At 47.0% G+C, this 18,573-nt stretch overlaps 1 protein-coding gene across 12 annotated transcripts in view; it reads right to left on the reverse strand.

Moving 5' to 3' along the window:
• The window catches only part of EXTL3 (exostosin like glycosyltransferase 3), a 161,365-nt gene that overhangs the window by 22,231 nt on the left and 120,561 nt on the right, over positions 1-18,573 (reverse strand). For 11 of the 12 annotated variants that reach the window (XM_087773780.1, XM_087773779.1, XM_087773785.1 and 8 more), the window contains one exon: positions 13,477-16,102. In XM_087773780.1, coding sequence (XP_087629906.1) covers positions 13,477-15,624 — 2,148 coding nt within the window. In that variant the 5' untranslated portion in view covers positions 15,625-16,102. Of the gene's footprint in view, positions 1-13,476; positions 16,103-17,786; positions 17,957-18,573 lie in introns of all 12 variants that reach the window. The other variant, XM_087773782.1, reaches the window with a different exon arrangement.

An 18,573-nucleotide genomic window follows, 5' to 3' on the forward strand; every position in this document is an offset into this window, starting at 1 on the left:
CCTGCCACCGAGACTTCTCCAGGGACAGCACTGAAACACTCAACCTAACAACAAAAATACATTCTCGGAAAAACTCCCTGTTTTCTCAGCCTTCGTTTTACCCTTTCCATCTTCAAGCTCTTGCTTCTGGCAGTTCATCTCAACTCTGAACTTCATCCTCTGTGCCTCTTCTTCCTCTCCAAATACCCCTCAGCTGCTATAGTGGTAATTTTAATAGCAAAAAGGTTGTTCGATAAAACAGCTTGCTCGGGGTAATGATAAAATGCACTGTTGAAACTACTGGCATGCTCCAAGCCGATGTGGCTGCATTTTAACGAACTGGTGCTGTCTATCCTTTCCTAATCTCGCAGGGCAGCTGTTAGGTTGATGAATGTTTGCTCACAACTCAAAGATCTTTGGATGGAAACAAACTGTTAGAGGATTTTCAAAGGTCAGTCCTATATAATAGGAATATTGCCCTTTCAGATTCTAAGGCACGAAAACTGACAAATTTCACCCAACACCTGATAGCGCAGCATCAATTAAGTGAAGTGGTGAAACAACAGGGTTGGATACACAAGGCTGAGACCCAGGAGCTCGGGGCTGGAGAGCGCAGCTCTGTATCATTTAGTATGGGAAAAAAATAGCAGGCTTATGTCACCCTCTCCCTTTTCCCCCCCACAGTAAATTTTATTTACGCTATAAAATTCAATTCAAGGGGAAGCTTTTTCCTACTATGACCTCCTCAGCTCTACAGCATCCCTTCTTCGGCTCCGTGTCTCCATCTAGCCCGGGTGGCCGAGCTCTCCCCAGACAAGAGCCAGCAGCATGCTCAGGGAGAGCCAAGACCTGATGAAATGGGGACACCCGCCTTGCGTTTTCTGTACCAAAGGCATTTTGCTAATATTAGGTAAAACACAGAGATGCCATTTCTAACCAGCTCTCACTGCTGAAAAAGAGAACATGCAGAGACAGAAAGAGGGCAGGAATACCTTTGAACTCTTTTCACAAGGTGGAGTATTAGTGCCTGGAGCTCAGGGATGGGGGATTCAAACTGCTTGTGGGTAGCAAAAACTTTCCAGAGCCAGACTGGTAAATACCAACAGCTCAGGAACCGGTGTACGCACTGCCAGTGAGCCTGGGAACAGAGACCGCCTTTCTGCTTCAGATTTAAGCCAACTCTGACCCCTGGGATTCAGCAGGAATTTGGTTCTGCCAGCAGAGGAGCTGCAGATCCTCGCAGCATCCTGGCCCGTTCCCGGAGGCAGGCAGAGCCTGAAGAGCACATCGGGCTAGAGGGATCACTGCTCTGAACTAGCTTTATCTCCTGGATCTGTTTCAGGTATCGTAGGGAATCTGGCACTGCACCACACAGGTCAGAGATGCGCAAGGTCGGAGCGATACCCGCAGCCAGGACTGCTGCACGCCGCTCGGGCTAATTTATTTTCAGAGCAGCTTCTGAAATTCAGAGCAGCAGAGTGAAAACAGGCCAGGAAAGAGCCCACGGCCAGGACTATCCTGTTCCTGCACTTGAACTAACCACAGAAATGCCGTGTAACACAGCCTGTACAGACAAAGAATAAAAACCCGACCAGCTCACAGAGGAAGCAGATGGAAAAGCCTGACCTTATTTTGGCAAAAATATTCCGTGACCCTGCCTCGCTTTCCCAGCTGCGCTAGGCAGGTGGAGCGCTCACCACAGATGTGTCCGGAGGTGTGTCAGGCCAGGTACAATCTCAGTACGTTGTCCTCCTTGGAAGAGCCATACAAGAGCCATACAAGAGCCTGGAACAGCCATACGAGAGCCTAAGATGCACAAACTGCAACTCCCTGACCTTATTTAAAAAACCAAGCAAAACCCAAAAACTTCTACAGTATTGAAGCCCAGATCTCTCTCGGCCCTTGACTCTTGAGAAGACTCCACTAGCTAAATGATGCACTTCTAATTTCATTGGAAAAGACACGTTGCTAGTCCCCTGGTCCACGCTGAGAAGTCTGGCAGCAAACGGACTGAGAGCTCAGGGATGGAGCTGAGAGGGGCTGTCACATCTCATCTGCAAGACAGAGAGCATGTATAAGTCAGCAAGGCAATTCAGCAGCACCCTTGAGGTATCCTCTTCTTGCCAAGCCATCAGCGGCCGTGCAATACCAGGTCATCAGCATCAAAGGGAAGGAAACACAGCAACATCCATCTTAGAGATACAGAAATGCACAACGGAGAGTCAGAGCATCTCCAGTGGAAGAAGAAAGTGCTGGAAACCCAAGGGATGCGGTCCCAAGGGATTATTGGAAATATCTTCCTTCTGTTCACTAAGTGAGGCAGAGCTTATCTTTCTACACTTTGCTCTTTGGCTGATAGCCCGGCTGCTTTAATTAACAGAGCCTTTCGTCAGTGCAAATCCTCAGTATTGTTGTGCAATTACTTCTTCAGCAGGTTCCTTCTCTTTCTGCTCAGTATCTGTCAAGCAGGATTTCCACTACAGCCGTAAAACAAAACGCCTGGCAGAGCAGGTGAGATTATTTTTAAATTTGTTAAAATTGGTATGTCTCACTGTTTGGAATACATTACATCTAGTGATGCTCCGTGATGTTGTTCAGCATTTAAAAGCTGCTGTGTCCCATCCTAGAAGAGCTTTAGCGCAGGCATTCATATCTGGGGGCTGAAGGCATCAAAATGAACATTATATCTCAGCTAATGAAGGAAGGAACTGGGGTCAGACTATTAACTTACTGAGCAGCTACTAAAAAAGCTGGTATATAAACTTGGTACACAAGCAGAGCCAAGAAGCCATCAAGTTTGCAGGTAGGTTATTTTTTGATGGGAAGAGGACAGAGGATTCATTAATGCTTACGTGTCTGGGAGCAGCAACCATAAAGAGCACTCAGGCATGCAAACCTACTTTTGGCTTCCAGGTTTATTCCAGACTGGAAGCTTTCTGGGGACTTCCGAGATGAGAAGGCTGAGATCTCACTGGGGAAGTTCTGATGGGTCTGGATGAAACGAAGACAGCTTTCTGCCAGCATGCCTGTCCTCAAATCCATTATCTAGAGATGAGAGCTCTTTTATGTAATGTTAGAAGAAAAGAACTAGCAACTCCATACCACGATAGCTAATCAGCATTTTCTCTCTCGTTTTTCTCTGGGATGAGTACAGCTCATGGAGAAAAGCACTTTCCATCAGGTTAAATATCAGAGAATAGGGTCGGTACATTACCCTGAATGTGGTCAAATAAAGGGGAAAGGCAGTTTCACCAAACACACTATCTCATCTCAGCAAGCAATAAATGCCTTCTCACTCCACATGGCAGAGCCAGGAGATGACAAACCAGGACAGAAGCCCCAGACGGGTTTCTGAAGATTTTCCCTTTGCTCGTAGGCTTCAGCTGCTGGATCCTAATTGCTGGATCCCATGGCTGGATCCTACTTCACCTCGTCCATGTCCCACACCAACCCACCGTCTGCTTCCATCCAGAGGAGCAGAAGGCAGCAGCAAGAGGAGCATCATCCCCATGCTCTCTAAGCCACGGGCTTTGCGGTGGGCAACATCATGTTCTTCAAAGCTTGCCTTGCCCTGAGACTTTTACTACTTAGTGATCTATTTAAACTTTTCCCACTAGTCAATTAAAAAGTAAAATAAAATCAAGGGGGAACAAATGCTTCCACCAAGAGGTAGTTAATACATTACTGACAAACACATGGTTGGGACGAACACAGACTACCATAACCACCTCCCACGATCCACAGTATGGGCTGGGAATTAAGGACCAGCATGTGTTAGAAATTACAGAGTTCACATAAATGAGGCATAATTAAAAACAATTCCTCTTATAAATTTCTGATACAATCAACCTAATTATTACCAGTGTTTTGAAACCAATTTGCTTTGTCACCTGCATTCAGAGCAAGAGGAAAATGAGCCTTTTTGCAAAGAATTATCTAGCTTACAGCTGTTATATTCCCCAGGAAAGTGCTTTTCTTGTTCCCTGTTAGCTCTCTTCTTTCACAGTAAAAGATGGGGCTGTTCCTCACTGTAGAGATAAGGCAGGTTTCCACCCGCCGCGGCTCTGGGCAGCTCAGGAGATCAAAGTGACGATTAATCCGTTCACGTCGAAGTTGCAAAAACTGAACCTCCCTGCCCAAAATGCTTTAAACATTCAATGTTGAGAACAAAACCCATCTCCCTTTCCTACACGAACCTCAAAAAATTCAGAGTTCAATTCAGATAAGCATTCAGAAACCTGAAGACTTTGCTAAACTATTTTGATCTGAAAGTGTTATCTGTGAAGCCTAGGAACAGCTTCACCAGGCTTCCCATCTTTCTGCTGCTAGTAAATCTAGGAATAGGTGAAAACAGCTTTCTCCAGCTTTTCTGTGAGCTTATAAGGAGACGTACAAGTGCACACTTTAGTGACCAAGGCTTTCTGTTCTCTGTGCCTCAGTTTCCCTCTGGCTTATTAGCAAGATGCCCTTAGCCTGCTGCTTATGGTCTTTGTGCCGGTTTCAGGAGAAGGGAGATATTCCTCCCCTTTCTTCACAGGGTAACACAGATTTTCATTAATTAACTCAAGGCTTTAAATGGATGGAAGTGACTTAAAACTACTGCTTTTTCTCTAGAAATCTCTTATGCTCTCTAAAATGGCATTCCCTCACTGCTATCACAAAGAAAAAAACACTCCATCCTTTCTGGGTACTTGTAGTGAAACGGGACCGAATCCAGGGATACAGCAGTCAAGACAACGGGAAAACAAACTGCAGCCCTTGGTTCTGAACCCAGCTACTCCATCACCTTTCTGCTTATCGATCGCTTTTCACACGAGATGAACCTCCTCCTCCTCCAGAAGCACAGGAAGGAGCAAGGCACTGGTTTTTGGAGAGGGGAGCGCTCCGTATGCACGGCACGGCAGGGAGAGCCGTCATGCCTTATCGCTAACCGCAGAGTTTGATTTCAAGAAAACTGAAGAAAAAGCATCCATCAGTTAGATAAGGGAGAGCAGCATCTGCTTCCTCGCCAGATACAGGCAGGCACCGTCGGGAAAAGGGGTAAGAAACTGTCCAGGGGGTGAATAATATTGTGGCTGCTGTGCTGTGCCATCGGCAGCCCACCGGCAAACCTGGGAATAAGTCACCATCTTCTTTTTGAGAGCTGCAATATCTTTGCTGATCGATACCACTGAGCTTGGGGAGGCACCTGTGAGCTACACCGGACACGTAAGAACAAGCAGAGTGATTAAAACCTCTCTCTTGCTCCTTCCTCTTTACGACCTTCTCATGTCCTTCATGGTTGTCTCCTTGATGTCCCCATGCCCCACGAGGTCCCTCCCGTTCCAGCAAACTTTAACAACATAGATTTTCTTTTGTCTCATCTATTTAACACCCACAAGCCAAAGCCAAATTCACAACCTCAGTTACTACAGCTTGCTCCTTCTCTCCCATGCCTTGGGGGCCATCCATGTCTCGTGGTACCTCACCACAAGACGGTACTGCTGGTGACAGACAGGGTACGCCTGTCTCAAAGGGGGAAAAGTGTCCCGTCCCCCCCATGCTTGTTCCACTGTATGGAAAAATTTGGGGATATTAAATATTCTGTCGTTATTTAAACAGGCACAGGCAGGCCACCATGCAAAGGGAATCCAGCCCTGGAAAAACAATGTGGTATTTTGCTGCTGCACTGACTCCGGTGCCAAGTCCTATCGTGCTGCTCTGGAGTGGAGAGTGTTTTAAAGATGCACAAGCAGCTTTCGCATTGATGGTTAAAGGCTTCAATACAGGGGTACTGGCACCCATGACATTTTCAAGCTTTTATGTGTGAGAAAAACCATCTGATTATTTACACTGTAGTGTACAAGGACACTTCCCTCCCTTGTTTTTCTTTCCCAACACCCCAAAGTAACACCTTCCTTCTGGTCACCGACCCTGTTAGCTACATCCTAAGCCAAGGGGATTCAGAGAGCTGAGGCTATGGTAACATTTTGTCTACGGAAAAGCTATTACAAACCAGCATATGGCACGCGAGAGAATTAAGCGCTGGTTTTAGGCAGTAGCAGTGGAGGATTGCAAGGGTGTTTGAGTTAATATTCAGAGCGCAAATCCCTCAGAAGTCGGCAGTGCTTGTTATATTATCAGCGTACATTCATGCATTGCTGCACCTTTGCTTAAACCCCGCAGTGACAAGCATCTGGGTTTTAGCATCACAGGTAAACTAAGCAGCAAATTTGCTCCTTCCTCTTCTGCTATACAACGGTAAAAATATGTATCGAGACAGCAAAACTCCCAGAAATGTGAGAACTAATCCGCCTGCCCGGCAGCACCGTGCTCTGCAGGCAGCAGGTGGTGCTACGTACCCGACAGCAGCACACAGACATTTTTGTGCAACATCGCCCTGCCTTATAAAATTGCTCTCATCGAGAAATCTAACTCGTAAACCTGTGATACACTGCCGGTAAAGCTGGTGCACTGGATGGGGCCCATTTAACCCATGGATGGGGCAGATGTCTTGTGTAAAGTGACTTGGTGGTAGGAAACAAGGTGATTTTCTCAGTTGGTTTTCTTTGTCACAGAAAGCATAACCTAAATTGTTCCTTCTGGAAGCAAACCTGTAGCTCCCCGCTCCCGTAGGCAAACCAGGACCTGAAAGTTAAGCTGGGTTCCTCCTGATTTTGTACACAAGAGTTGCAAGCTAGGGTAAGGCAGGGAGAAGCGGTAAGTGCCCAGCGTAAAGCTCTGACTCACCGAGCAGCTTCAGCAGGCGAGTTGGCCCAGCAAAGCACAAGTCACGTCACCAAGGAAGGGCTAGGTACACGCTTAAGTACCTGGTTTAGTCAGGACCTGAGCTGGTATTTATGCAAAGCTCCCAGGAAGCAAAAGGATCAATTGAAACGGTGGTGTGATCAGTATGGAGAGTTTTATTCTCTTGATTAACTCATGGCTTGAGGACCTCACCTGGGATCACACACACAGCACTCTAGTTTAGCTCGAGTCACTGGTGACTCTGCGAGCTGTTAGTCTGCAAGGTTGGCTATGCTCTTATCAGAAAACTGAACATGATGTTGAAGGACAAGCAGAGAAGCTCATGCTGCCACCGTGGCACGCTACACACTGCCTGACCAGGTTCTGTTCCTCCTCTTCTTAGCCAGAAGCATCACCTAGGGACCCCATCGCGCTCCTTAAAATGGAGATACCAAAGCACCTTCAAAGATTTCTGGTAGAAGGGACGTGCAAAAGTAAGGCATCCGTCCTTCAGCAGTGAGCTCAGCACAGCACGGTTGTGCAGATGCTGCCCAAACAGAAGGGAAAGTCATGACGGCATTTCCCCCGAGTCTGCTCCTGATTAACAAGTGGCATTTCAAGGGACACTGTGGCCAGCCAAACGGGTCTGCAGATGCAGCAATGCTTCCGGATTAGAAATTTTCCAAAGATTATTCCCTTTTAAAGAAGCAGCTAAATTGAATGAGCTTTCTCAGCCGGCCACCAAGCCAGCAGAAAAGGACGTTACGCCACTGGAACTGGCTGCAGAGATCAAAGCCAGCTACTTATTCTATAACAAAGCTGAAGGAAAGGATTAGTCACTGCCGAAAGCCACAGGAGCTGGCATTGGCAGTGAACCCAGCTAAATTGCTCAGAAATGCCTACAAGCACACACCACCTAACCCCGGAGGAAGAGGAGAAAGCAAACTGCTGCAGGGCTTTTCCAGCCACGGCTCTGTCACTGAAGGACCTGCACGCACGCAGAAAAGAAAGAGGAGTTGGAAGTTCAGGCTGTAATTTCTTAGAACGTGAGCACAGGTTGTGAAAATATTCGTTTGGGCTGAATGAGGTTTAGCCCCAAATGCGGGAAGCCCTTTTGCAGCTAAGCTGGGCTCATAGGCAACGCTCCACGCATGACAAGGGCAGCCCACGCAGAGCCCTTGGGCTTCCAAAATAACCCCACCGAAAGCCAGTCGTTACTGGGAAAGTGGGAGAGATGTTACACCGGCTCAAATGAAAGTAAAACCACGGCACAACTGGATAGTCCTGCTCCAACCCACCTCCCCCAGCAACACATCCTGATTTCAGGTTGGTACGAAATCTCAGTTATCAGCTAACGAGGGTAAATCTCACTCGTCCTCTGCCTCCAACGTATGCAGCCCAACCAGCTCAAATCTCAGACGAAACTGCCTTGTTTGAGGAGTTTGCAGGCGGGTCGCTGAGCAGCCAGCAAGCATTCGGATGGTGCTACCACCCCCCTGCTGACGCATCCAAAGGAAAGGATTTGAGACCAGTCATGTCAGAAGTCACCTTGAGCTGCGTGCGAAGGGCTCGGGACAGGAAAAAAGTAAGACAAGCCTTGAGAAATAAAAGCAATGTTGTCTGGAAATCACTGTTTGGGTTCAAACACCCCTGTAAAGAGGTGAAGCATCTGTCCCCATGAAGCTGTCTGTCTTACACAAAACTTTTTCTCATTGCTTGGACCTCTGCAGCCTTTGGCAAGCAGAGATTGCTGCGCTGGCAACACAGTACTAAGCCCTTGCGGTCTGAAAGCAGCCGTTCCTCTCCCTGGCTGGCAAAATCTTTACTTAAAACAAGATGTTTTCTCCTTACGCTACTAAGAACAGGGAAAAAAAAGTGTTAAAATTGTATCTTTATCCAGTTTAAGAGACAGACTGACCCAAAGATGCTGGTGTTCGATGGCAGAGGGTGCATACAATGGGCTGAGAATTTTTTTTACTCGAGATTATAACCAAATCTAGGGTCTTCCTGAGCTCAGTCTTCCCGTCCCCGGTCTCCTCCCATCTCCAGGGTGCAACACACAGGCTGAGAAACGTGGGTAGGAGAGGAGGTAAGGGGAGGCTGCTGAGCGCACAGTTTGCTTTCCTGGCTCGGACTGCAGCTCCTGGGGGGCTTTAAGGAAGATTCTGAAAGGGAAATGGATAATTTAATTGCTGCATTAGAGGATCTGCGGCTGTTTTGAGTGCAAGCTGCTCCAGAGCTTAATCACCTTGCTGCTCAGGGCTTTGTGCTTTCCCCACTGAACCGAGGGCATATGCAGCACTGGCAGCCTTCTGAAATACATATTAAATATATTAAACTCTTCAGGTAACTCTGGCTGTTCAAGCTCAGCTCATTCTTTCAGTTTTTTACGATTAAAACCAGAGCAGAAACAGGGAAAATGAGTCCTGTCCCCTTGCCCCAATCCACGTCCTGCTCAGAGCCGCATGGAAGATGGATGGTGAACCAGCTCTGGAGGATTCGAAGGGCTGCTAAAACCACGTACAGGGTTTATTAAGCATCTGGACTTGCATCTATGCTGCAAGTTTGCCGAAGAATTGCAAGCAGGTGCCCTACAGCAAGCAGAAAGCAGCAGCACATCGGTGCCGAGCACACCGCAAAGCACAGCAGGATCTGAATCTTCTTGGGTGCATCTTATTACCATTCACGTGGGCTGGATGCGTGGTTGCCCGAGTGTTTTGTTTCATTTGTTTCCCTTCGCTTTTATTCATGTGGATGAAAATGCTGTCAAGGAATCGCAAAGCAAAGCGTGAGGTTTCTCCTGTCATCGCCTGTACGCTGTTTAGAAATCCTGAGCACGGAGATGCTGAAAGGCGAAGCTGGAAGTCCCTATCCCAAGATCAAGCCACCTCTTCTCCTTAATGACTCCCTCTTTATTCTGCCACTGAAGATCCTTCCAAGATTAACGTGCGTGCCGAGGCAGTGCGGGAGCAGCTGCCAGGTATCGCCACCTCACTCAAACCTTAGTGCAGTCTTTCCAGCTCTTCAGAGCAGAGGTTTAATCCACATTCCTTTCCCCGTAAGCATGAAAATAGCAGCAGCACTCGCTGGTGAGGTGCGAGCAGCACCGCGCCGGGGACTTCAGCAACCACAGCAACGCTGGGTACAGGAGGGCTCTCACCCTTGCTACAAGGGAGCGGAGCTCAACTGGTGGCAGGGATCGGTGGTCCAGGCAGTTTTTAATTCCTTGAGTATACTTTGACTTTACCAGATGCCACAGACATCTTGAAGGACAAATCTTGAAGGATGCCTCAACACTGGGTAAATGCTGCAGTGAGGCGCTCCGAAGTTCAGCCGTGGTTGCAATGCCGCTGTTGGCGCTGGTAGGGTCGCGCTCTCCAGGTTCTTCTGTCTGAGGAAGTTCTCCTAATGCAGTGCTAGAGATACAAACACTTGCAGAAAGCAAGTTTTTAAGCTTGCACAAACAAGACTTCTCACAACCTTTGTTTTTTGCTGCAATACTATTTAACGTGAGACGGGAACAATTTTTACAGCTCAACTCCAGCACAAAGTCACTTTAAATTAGAAGGTAATCTACCTACATCTGTTCCAGGGCCAACCTTGAATAACTACACACACAACTTTACATTACATTATATTTGCACTTAGTCACTTCAGGCTTGGTACAGGGCCAGAATATTTTATCAGAGACTCCTGTGCAGCTAAGGAATCTTAGTGATTTTTCAGTAAATTATGCCGTCACAATAAATCTATATCTAAGTAAAAGTTTTTAAAAAATCAAATATATTCTGTAGCCCTGTTTATCTCATTATCCATGAAAGATTTAAAGATCCAACACAGCTTCAAGCTTTGCTCTTGATTAACTCCCAGCCCACCAGGGAAAAGAAACCACATAACCCGCTTTGGAAGACCAAATCACAACCAAGCAGCACAGTTTGCAAACAAAGTTTGAAGGAACTGATCGATGAACTAACTACCCATGCAGTAAGGCTAAAGGAGGAAGCCCAGTTCTCCTTTGGGTATTCTGCTAGCCCAAAGCCGCACAGCTAAAGCGTTGTCCTAAGTCCCACCAAGGCGCTGCTGGTGGGACTAAGGACTACATTATGCTTCCAAGGGCTCTTTCAGCCCAGAACATGCTACACACGTTGCTTCATCTCATTAGGATGTGATTCACCTCAAAAACCTTCTGGCTTTGGGTGCTTTGATCATGGATCATGCCGCCGCACGTGTGCTGCTGTTGCGCTGCTCCTCGCAGTCAGACGGTGCCTGGACCCACTTCAATCGCAAGAGGGGGCACCCAAATCCACCCCCGCCCGCTTCTCTTCCCCCCAAGTTTCCTCTGCGTAGCTCTGTGCTTTGGGACTCGAACACAGGGCAATTACTTGCACCCCAATGTTACTGAGAACATATTTGTTACACAGAGATACAGCACTGCTTCAAGATCTGAGAGAATTGGATATTCCCCATCAAAAGACACTTTTTTTCCTCGTAAGGAAATCAGATTCACAGCTCTGCAGTTTCTTTCAACATCAGCAGTCGTAAGGGTTTGTATTTCTTGCCAACCCCACGTATCCACCTGCCTCTTCCCCTGGCTACCACATCCCACGTCTCAGCCACCAAGGCTCAAGCAGAGCCTCACCTCTACTCCCCACGTTCTTGCTGCCCTTTTCCACAGCGGGTCTTAGGATCTGCCACTGTTTGATGAAGCCGAGGTAAGTTTCTATGTCATTACCCCACTAAACCATCCATACAGATGAATACTACAGACTCCCAATGTGATTTAAACACCCAGTCTGGATATGGACTTAGCAACAAGCACTTTGGTGGGATGGATGCCTGGAGGCTGCAAAGGTTTAAGCCTCCTCTAAGAGATCCCAAGAGACTTGGGCTCTTTGGGATTTAGAAAAACAGGAAGAAAGCATACCTATTATCAGACCAACACACTCCTTTGGAAAGGATCCTGGCAGAAGCTCGCCGTGCTCCAACCATTCCCTGGCGCTTGGCCACGAGCACAGTGTTACCACCCAACGTCCCAAAACAGACACAAGACAATTTTCTCCTCTTGAACGGAGCCGTACTGAACGTCCCCCATCGCTTACAAACCCCAGCCCGTGGCTCGAAGGCGACACACAGCAACTCGTGTGGGTCAAAGTCCCCAAAAAAGCCAGTGGGCCTCCGACACAATAGATGTGCAGACGAGAGCAGAGTAAAAAAAGGCATTAACGTCCATCAACAGAAACGTATTTTTCTTTCACAAATAACACCCATTAGCAACTCCAAGGAGAACAATCCCCACTCTTCAGCTCTGAAGGAGTACACAGTTTTTCAGCAGACACAATGCGAAGATTTTGCAGAATTCAGGCATTCAACAGGACTAATGTGAAAGATTATTTTGCAATTATCCAAGCAATTTTCTCTCCTCATTGTCCCTGGACCATAAGGGTTTTTAAATGTGAGCAGAAGGATTTATTCATCACAATAATAATAAAACGAAATATTAAATCAATGAATCTCTTTGCATGAAGCATAAAGCTCACATTGCTATTAAGCTTAGTAGCGTCCTGTCACATAAACCACACACAGTTTGCGTACTTAAGTACCATCTCCCTCTTTTATTTTTCCCTTCCCTAATTTGTAAGGCATTATCCTTCCATTTGTCCTCTAAACACAACCGGATTCAGACAACACAGTGTTGCTTCTTGTTAGTGGCTCTACGCCCATGCGCTCTTTACAAGGGCAGATGGAGATTTATATTTAATACTGATTGCTGACAATGGCCAGTACAGAAAGTTATATTGGGATGACAGAAAAGTCCTAAAATAAATACATACATACGTAAGTAATAATTTAAGGAGAACTGACTCCTTATAAGCAACACTGCCAACATGCGAGTGAGTAGCTGGGCATGAAAATGAATGCTGGTCTTTGAAGGTGTTGCTTCTTTGGTTTGGCTGAGGAAAAAAAATAATCAACTCAAACCTAAGCAAAACTCAATTACAACCTTTGGAGCATGGAAGCTCTTAGTGTCATGTTGGCCTTGGCTCATATTTCTCTCTCTGCCATCCCTTGTAATATAAAGTGATAAACTACTTTTGAGGCCCTTGCAGCAGGCACGGCTTCAGTCGGTCCCTCTTTTGTTTTTATAAAAGATTTATCTGGTAGCAGAAGCAGTCACTACTTAGGTATTTATAAGGTGCCAACTGTCCTCACAGTGTGACACTTAAAAAGCCTAAGCAAGATCTTCAATAAACATGAATCTCTAGTTTTAAGACCCGAGATTCCTATTAGGCTCCATACAAGCAATTACTGTTTTCATCCGTGCTAAACACCTGGCACCTAGATCCGTGTTTTTACAGTTTAGGCTCTCGTGTGTATCAGCTCCTCTGTTTCATAACCAAAGGCGACCGAAAAAATTCTCTCATGACAGCAATTCATCTCGCCTAAGTTCATACATCCACAGAGCACAGCCGTCCGCCTCTGAACAGGGACCTCCCTTCAAAGCCGGTGGAGAGAAACAGGCGTTTCTAGAGCACCAGCCACGGCGTTCTCATGCAAACACCTAAAATGGGTCAGATGAGCCATACCTGTAACCTCCCTGTTTTTCTCCGTTGATAAAAGAGTCCAGATCAGGTACAGACATCTACAACCACAAAAGACGGATGCTGTCCTATATGACTTGAGCTGAGCTGACACACTACAGAAGAGCTACAGCCAACTTTAATGCACAAACCCCACCGGGAAGCAAGACCAAAGTAGCTACATCTTTCTTACCATGATTGGGACGCCAATGTCTGGCCACAAGAGATCCTCAGAGGGAAGCTTGGGAGAGTTCCACACTACCACAACTTTATTTAAGTATGGGAGACCATTGAGCCTTTCTAGGGAGTTCATCAACACTTCCTCCCGCTCATAAGTCAACATCACTACTGTGAACTGCTCCCGGGGTACGTTGCCACCCAAAGCAGCCTGGAACTCCTTCCCAGAGCCACCTGCTCCTCCACCAATTGGTCGAAATCCAGTCCCAGACCCCAAAAATTTTGCTTCTGATGGTAAAACAGGGTCAAAGGGAGTGTAGGGGAAGAGGTGGAAAGGCCCCGGAGCAGAATTCCAATTCCTGTAGATGTCCATCGCAGTGAGGGTGAAATTGCGGAGATATTTGGGAGATGCATAGGGTGGTTCTGTTTCCACAGGCCCCAAGTCCAGGTCACCGTTGTCTGCCATATTGGGGTCCGTACCAGCAGCTTTGCCAGACCGGTGGGGAATCTCCACAGCAGTTTCTTCTCGGATAGGAGCAGCTGGGATTTGGATTCGAGTCCTTATGATAGCTAAGACTGTGCTGAACACGTTGTCAGAGGTGGAGAAGTAGGTCTCCCACAAGAAGCGGCCCTGCCTCCTCATGGCAAGGAGATCGTTGTCAGAAATGCTTCTCAGAAGAAAGTGCACTTCTGTGATACGTGGCTTTGGTATGATTAAGGCTGCCTCGTTCCACCGGATCACATCATTATAGGGTAGCTGAACTTGCTCTCCGAGAACCACCGGGATGGCTCCAACTTCCAGAGCCTCAAACAGTCTCATGGCACACCCGGCAGAGATCACTAAATGGGTGTCCCCTGGGGTGATTATCAGTGCAAAAGTAGATTGCTTCAGTAGCTCTAGTCTGTCATCCCTTTCTCCACACAGAGCCCACTCAGTGGGCAGACTCGCCTTAGGCTGGTTCTTACACGTGAACTCCACCAAAACAAAGTCCAACTTGCTGTCCTGAACAGCCTTCAAGGTGGTGATGATCCGATCGTCGTAGTCAGCTGGGGCGTTGCCTTCTATTTCCTCTTCGAATGAGCGAACCTCTTGCAAGCTGGATTTGAGAGACTCGATCTTCTCCCCCTGGAAACTAAACAGATATTTACGCTTGACTGGCACCTGGGGTGGGATTTCTAGGAAGTTGGGTTCAGACATAGCATGGACCAGAGGCGATACCACAATATCAAACCCTGGTCGATACTGTACATCGTAAAAGGTGGACTGGGCAACCATGGCGCGCCCTGTGCTGATGTTGTAAATGAAGTTCTGAGTTTCCGATTTCCTTGATAAATTGATGATGAGATGGTTATGTCCATCAGTCCTCCAATATGGCAAAGAGTGCAACTGTTGCTCTAGTTCAGTAGGTTTTGGCATTACGGGCTCTTGCATTTCCCCCACTAAAATTATATACACACAAGCAATATTTGCATTTTCAGTAACATAAACGTTAGTTCTGACAGTCGCCTCAAAGGCTTGTTTAATTAAAGGGTCTAAGGAACTACCAAAAGGGTAATCGTCACTGTTGTAGACATAGACTGGAAAGCCAGATGTCAACGGGCAGCGCGAGTAGTCAAAGCAGTTATGTAGCCTGCAGTTCCGGTTGGATTTTGGCAGGGGAAAGGTCGCATCGTCTTTTTCTGGCAGCAGCCGGATGGGCAAGGAAAGCTTGGGCTGGTTCTGAGCCATCAGCTCTTTGTAGGAATGCTCGGTCTGGCTGATGACATTCTTCAGCTGCAGCAGGTCCTGCTTGGCATTTTCAATGCTCTTTTTGCAGGCCTCTATCTTCAAGTTGAGCTTGGCAATCTCACTGTTGAGCTCCTGACGCTTGGCCTCCAGCTGGAGCAGCTCCTCGCTGACCGACTCGCGGATGCGGCAGAGGTCTTGCACATGCTTTACCTCGCACAGCTCATTGCCGGTCCGAGGGCCAAAGATGCGCTTGCCAGCATCGTCCGCGTCATCGATGGTGGTTAGGTAGTAGTGGGCAATGAGGGGAAAGAAAACGAGGATAATGAAGAGGGTGAAACTAAGCCAGGTGAGCCGGATCCGACTGGACCATCTCAACACCCACGGCTGGCCTCCATTCCCCACTCCCCCATTCCGCAACATCGTATATCCAGTCATGAGTTCAAAAGTTGCTGCGCACCCAATCACGTTGGATCAGTAGCCATAACCAAAAGAGTTTGTATAGCGAGTCTCTTGAAAAAAAAATGTTATTGTGCCTGCTTAACGAGAAGCCAATAGAAGGGGAATTTCATCTTCTTGTCGTGCTGATGACTTTTCTACAGTCGTTCTGCTGCAGGCACAACTTTTGATGCCGTTAGACTCAATCATTGACCTTCTCACCCACCCCCAGCCCACCCTTGGTCTGCGGGCAACCGTTGCTGGAAGTGTCACAGTGTTGTCATGGTGATTCAAAGTCTCAACCAGCAGAAGAAAAACACAATGGGATCAAGGCAAACTCTACCACTGCTCTCGACATCCTGCATTACCATCCAATGAATATGCAGAGGCACCAGCCATTGTGGAGAAGGAGCCAGAAGAGACCTGTATGAATGTCAGTCTCTCTCATCGCTGCTGCACGGCTGATGCTCTGCCATTCCTACAAGAGAACAATCATATATTCAGACAATGCAAACAAAACGACCCCTTAGCGACCTAAGACATTGCTAGTTTTTAAAAGCAACCGTCCTCTCTGCAAAAGAGCAACCCTCACACATGTCTAACACCTCTGGGGTTAATACCAGTAAACCTGAGAAAGTGATGAGATTCATTAGATGCGGACATGTGGCTTTCTCTGGGCCCTCTGCTTTTCATTAGGGTTGCATGCTTCAGTGGCCAGACCAGAAAAATCACAGCCCCTGGATCCAGTTTCCTATTTCTGCTTGTGCTACTGTCTTGCTGTGTAACTTTGCAGAAGCTGCTTAACATCTGCAAGCCCCTGCCTCCTCATGTACAAAATGGAGATACTAATGTACACCTGCTCTCTCTACCCGTCTTTAATGGCATGTTGTGATCCTGGGACACAGCAGCGCTGTGAATTTGTACTGCATAACTGAGTGTAATCACTATTGTTCTGGTCTAGTGACTAGAGCTGATGAGGAATTTTTAGATTAAGTGTTTTGCTTTCATTTCCTGCTGGAAAATTTTGATGCATGGCAAAAGAAAGTTTAAAGGGAACGTGCTCGTGTTGGTTACGATTACCTCCACTGGCTGGCTGCATACGAAAGGGAATTTCTGGTCAAAACTGGAAATGCCTACGCTGTACATCAAAGCAAAGATGCTGAAGTTAGGATCCGCTGGGTACCACACCACCCAAGCAGTATCGGCTTGCTTAGACATGCCTTTTTGCTCGGAAAACTCTGCTGTGGCACTGAATGCCTACCTAGCATGGGCACAAAAATCAAGGACATGGCAAATTCAGCTCTGAGTCTTTGGTCTATGCCAACAGATTTGAATCTAGGCCAGCTGAATACGCTGCCACTAGAAACTCTCCCTTCCCTTTTATTAGCATCCTCCGAGGCACCTAAGTTTCTGGGATATTCTTTCATGTACCGGACTTCCCACATCACTGATGAATGTAGTGCTGGGCTTAGCGTCAGCTCTTGCACAGCCTCAAGAGAAGCTTATTCATTTCCGCTTCAGTTTTTAATTAGAGGAAAGTCATCTACACTGGTGATGGTCATTTTTCACTAAATCTATTCAATACTCCTCTCATCTACTCATTGAGAATTAGCAGAAAGAAGGCAAGGAAGCAAATCTCAGCTAAAACAGAGATCTGGAAAAGGGCCAAGCAAAACAGAAGTTCACCTTAAAGGAGCAGAGAGAAGTCAGGAATAATTTTCAGTGTGGTACACAAGTGCGCGTCAGAAAAAATAAATGGAAGATTTGATTTTAACCAGGAAACATTGTAATGGAAGGGGAAACAACTGGGGTAATAAAGCACAATTCCTAGGCCTATTTTGTTACAAGGCCATTTGTTGTCGGTAACTTAATGTCCCAATATTAAATGGGGATCCCTCCCCCACCTGACCCACAACTGGGAGTTGCACAGCAGTACAGACACTTAAAATTAAGGCAGATTTAAAATTCACAATATTGTCTGGCAAACAGCAGTGGTGTAAATCTCAGAAAGCCGGGAAGATAGAAGGGCTAAAAAGTCAGGAAAGGGCTAAATCAGCTTTCTCAGATCTTGGCAGCACAGTCGCTGCGGGCAGATGGGGGAAGCTTCGGCTCTGCTGGCAGGACATTTTAATACTATTCTCTGTACACCAACTTGCACTTGCCCAGGCTGGGAGAGAGGCTGGTGATGAATGTAAATCCCTGGCGCTTCTCCGTGGGGCTGTCAGTCAGGCACAGGGAGCCCTGGCAACAGCAGCACACTTGTGTCGTGCCTCTGGGACCACGGCCACACAACAGAAGAGTTTTAGCATGCACCAGTGTACAAACCAGGCAACTGAAGGCAAAAATAAATAATTGTAAAAAGCTTCTCAAGTCTATTTTTCTTTTTTTTTTTTTTTTCCCTTTTTGAAGCTCTCCCCAGGAAATGAAGCTCATGCTGTCGCTCCCTGTGTGCATGCACTGGTCGGTCAGTCCCTGCTACTGCAGCCTCATAGGGGCTGCAAAGATCCTAGAATTGCTACCGGTTTTCTGCAAACAGCTGGCCAGATGAGAGCTGCCCTATTAACCCTTTTTCCAAGTACACGCTCACTCTAAAACCAGTGAATCTAAAAACCAGCTTCACTTCAAGGCACACGTGGGAAAACAAGCTCTGCTGTTTTTTTTTTTTTTGTACGGGGGTGCCATGGGATAAGTGCGGTCAAACCCTGCAAGGTGCTGAGATAACACAGAAACAAGGGATCATAACGTGGCCAAAAAACAACGAATGGGCACGTGGACGTGCTGCTTCCGTCTGGCCAGAGAAAACTGCAGCCCTACAGGACGTAAAGGCAGTCAGAAAGGTTATCAGCTCAGATTGCATTTAATCTTGTTCTGTTTTAGCTGCTTTGCCCATTTATGAGCCCTAAACAGTGATGAAATGACAAACTGGACTCCCTAAAATGGCAACTGGAG

The sequence above is a fragment of the Nipponia nippon genome, unplaced genomic scaffold, assembly GCF_047370975.1.
Source record: "Nipponia nippon isolate SJK-2023a ecotype South Korea unplaced genomic scaffold, ASM4737097v1 scaffold_4, whole genome shotgun sequence".
NCBI lineage: Eukaryota > Metazoa > Chordata > Aves > Pelecaniformes > Threskiornithidae > Nipponia > Nipponia nippon.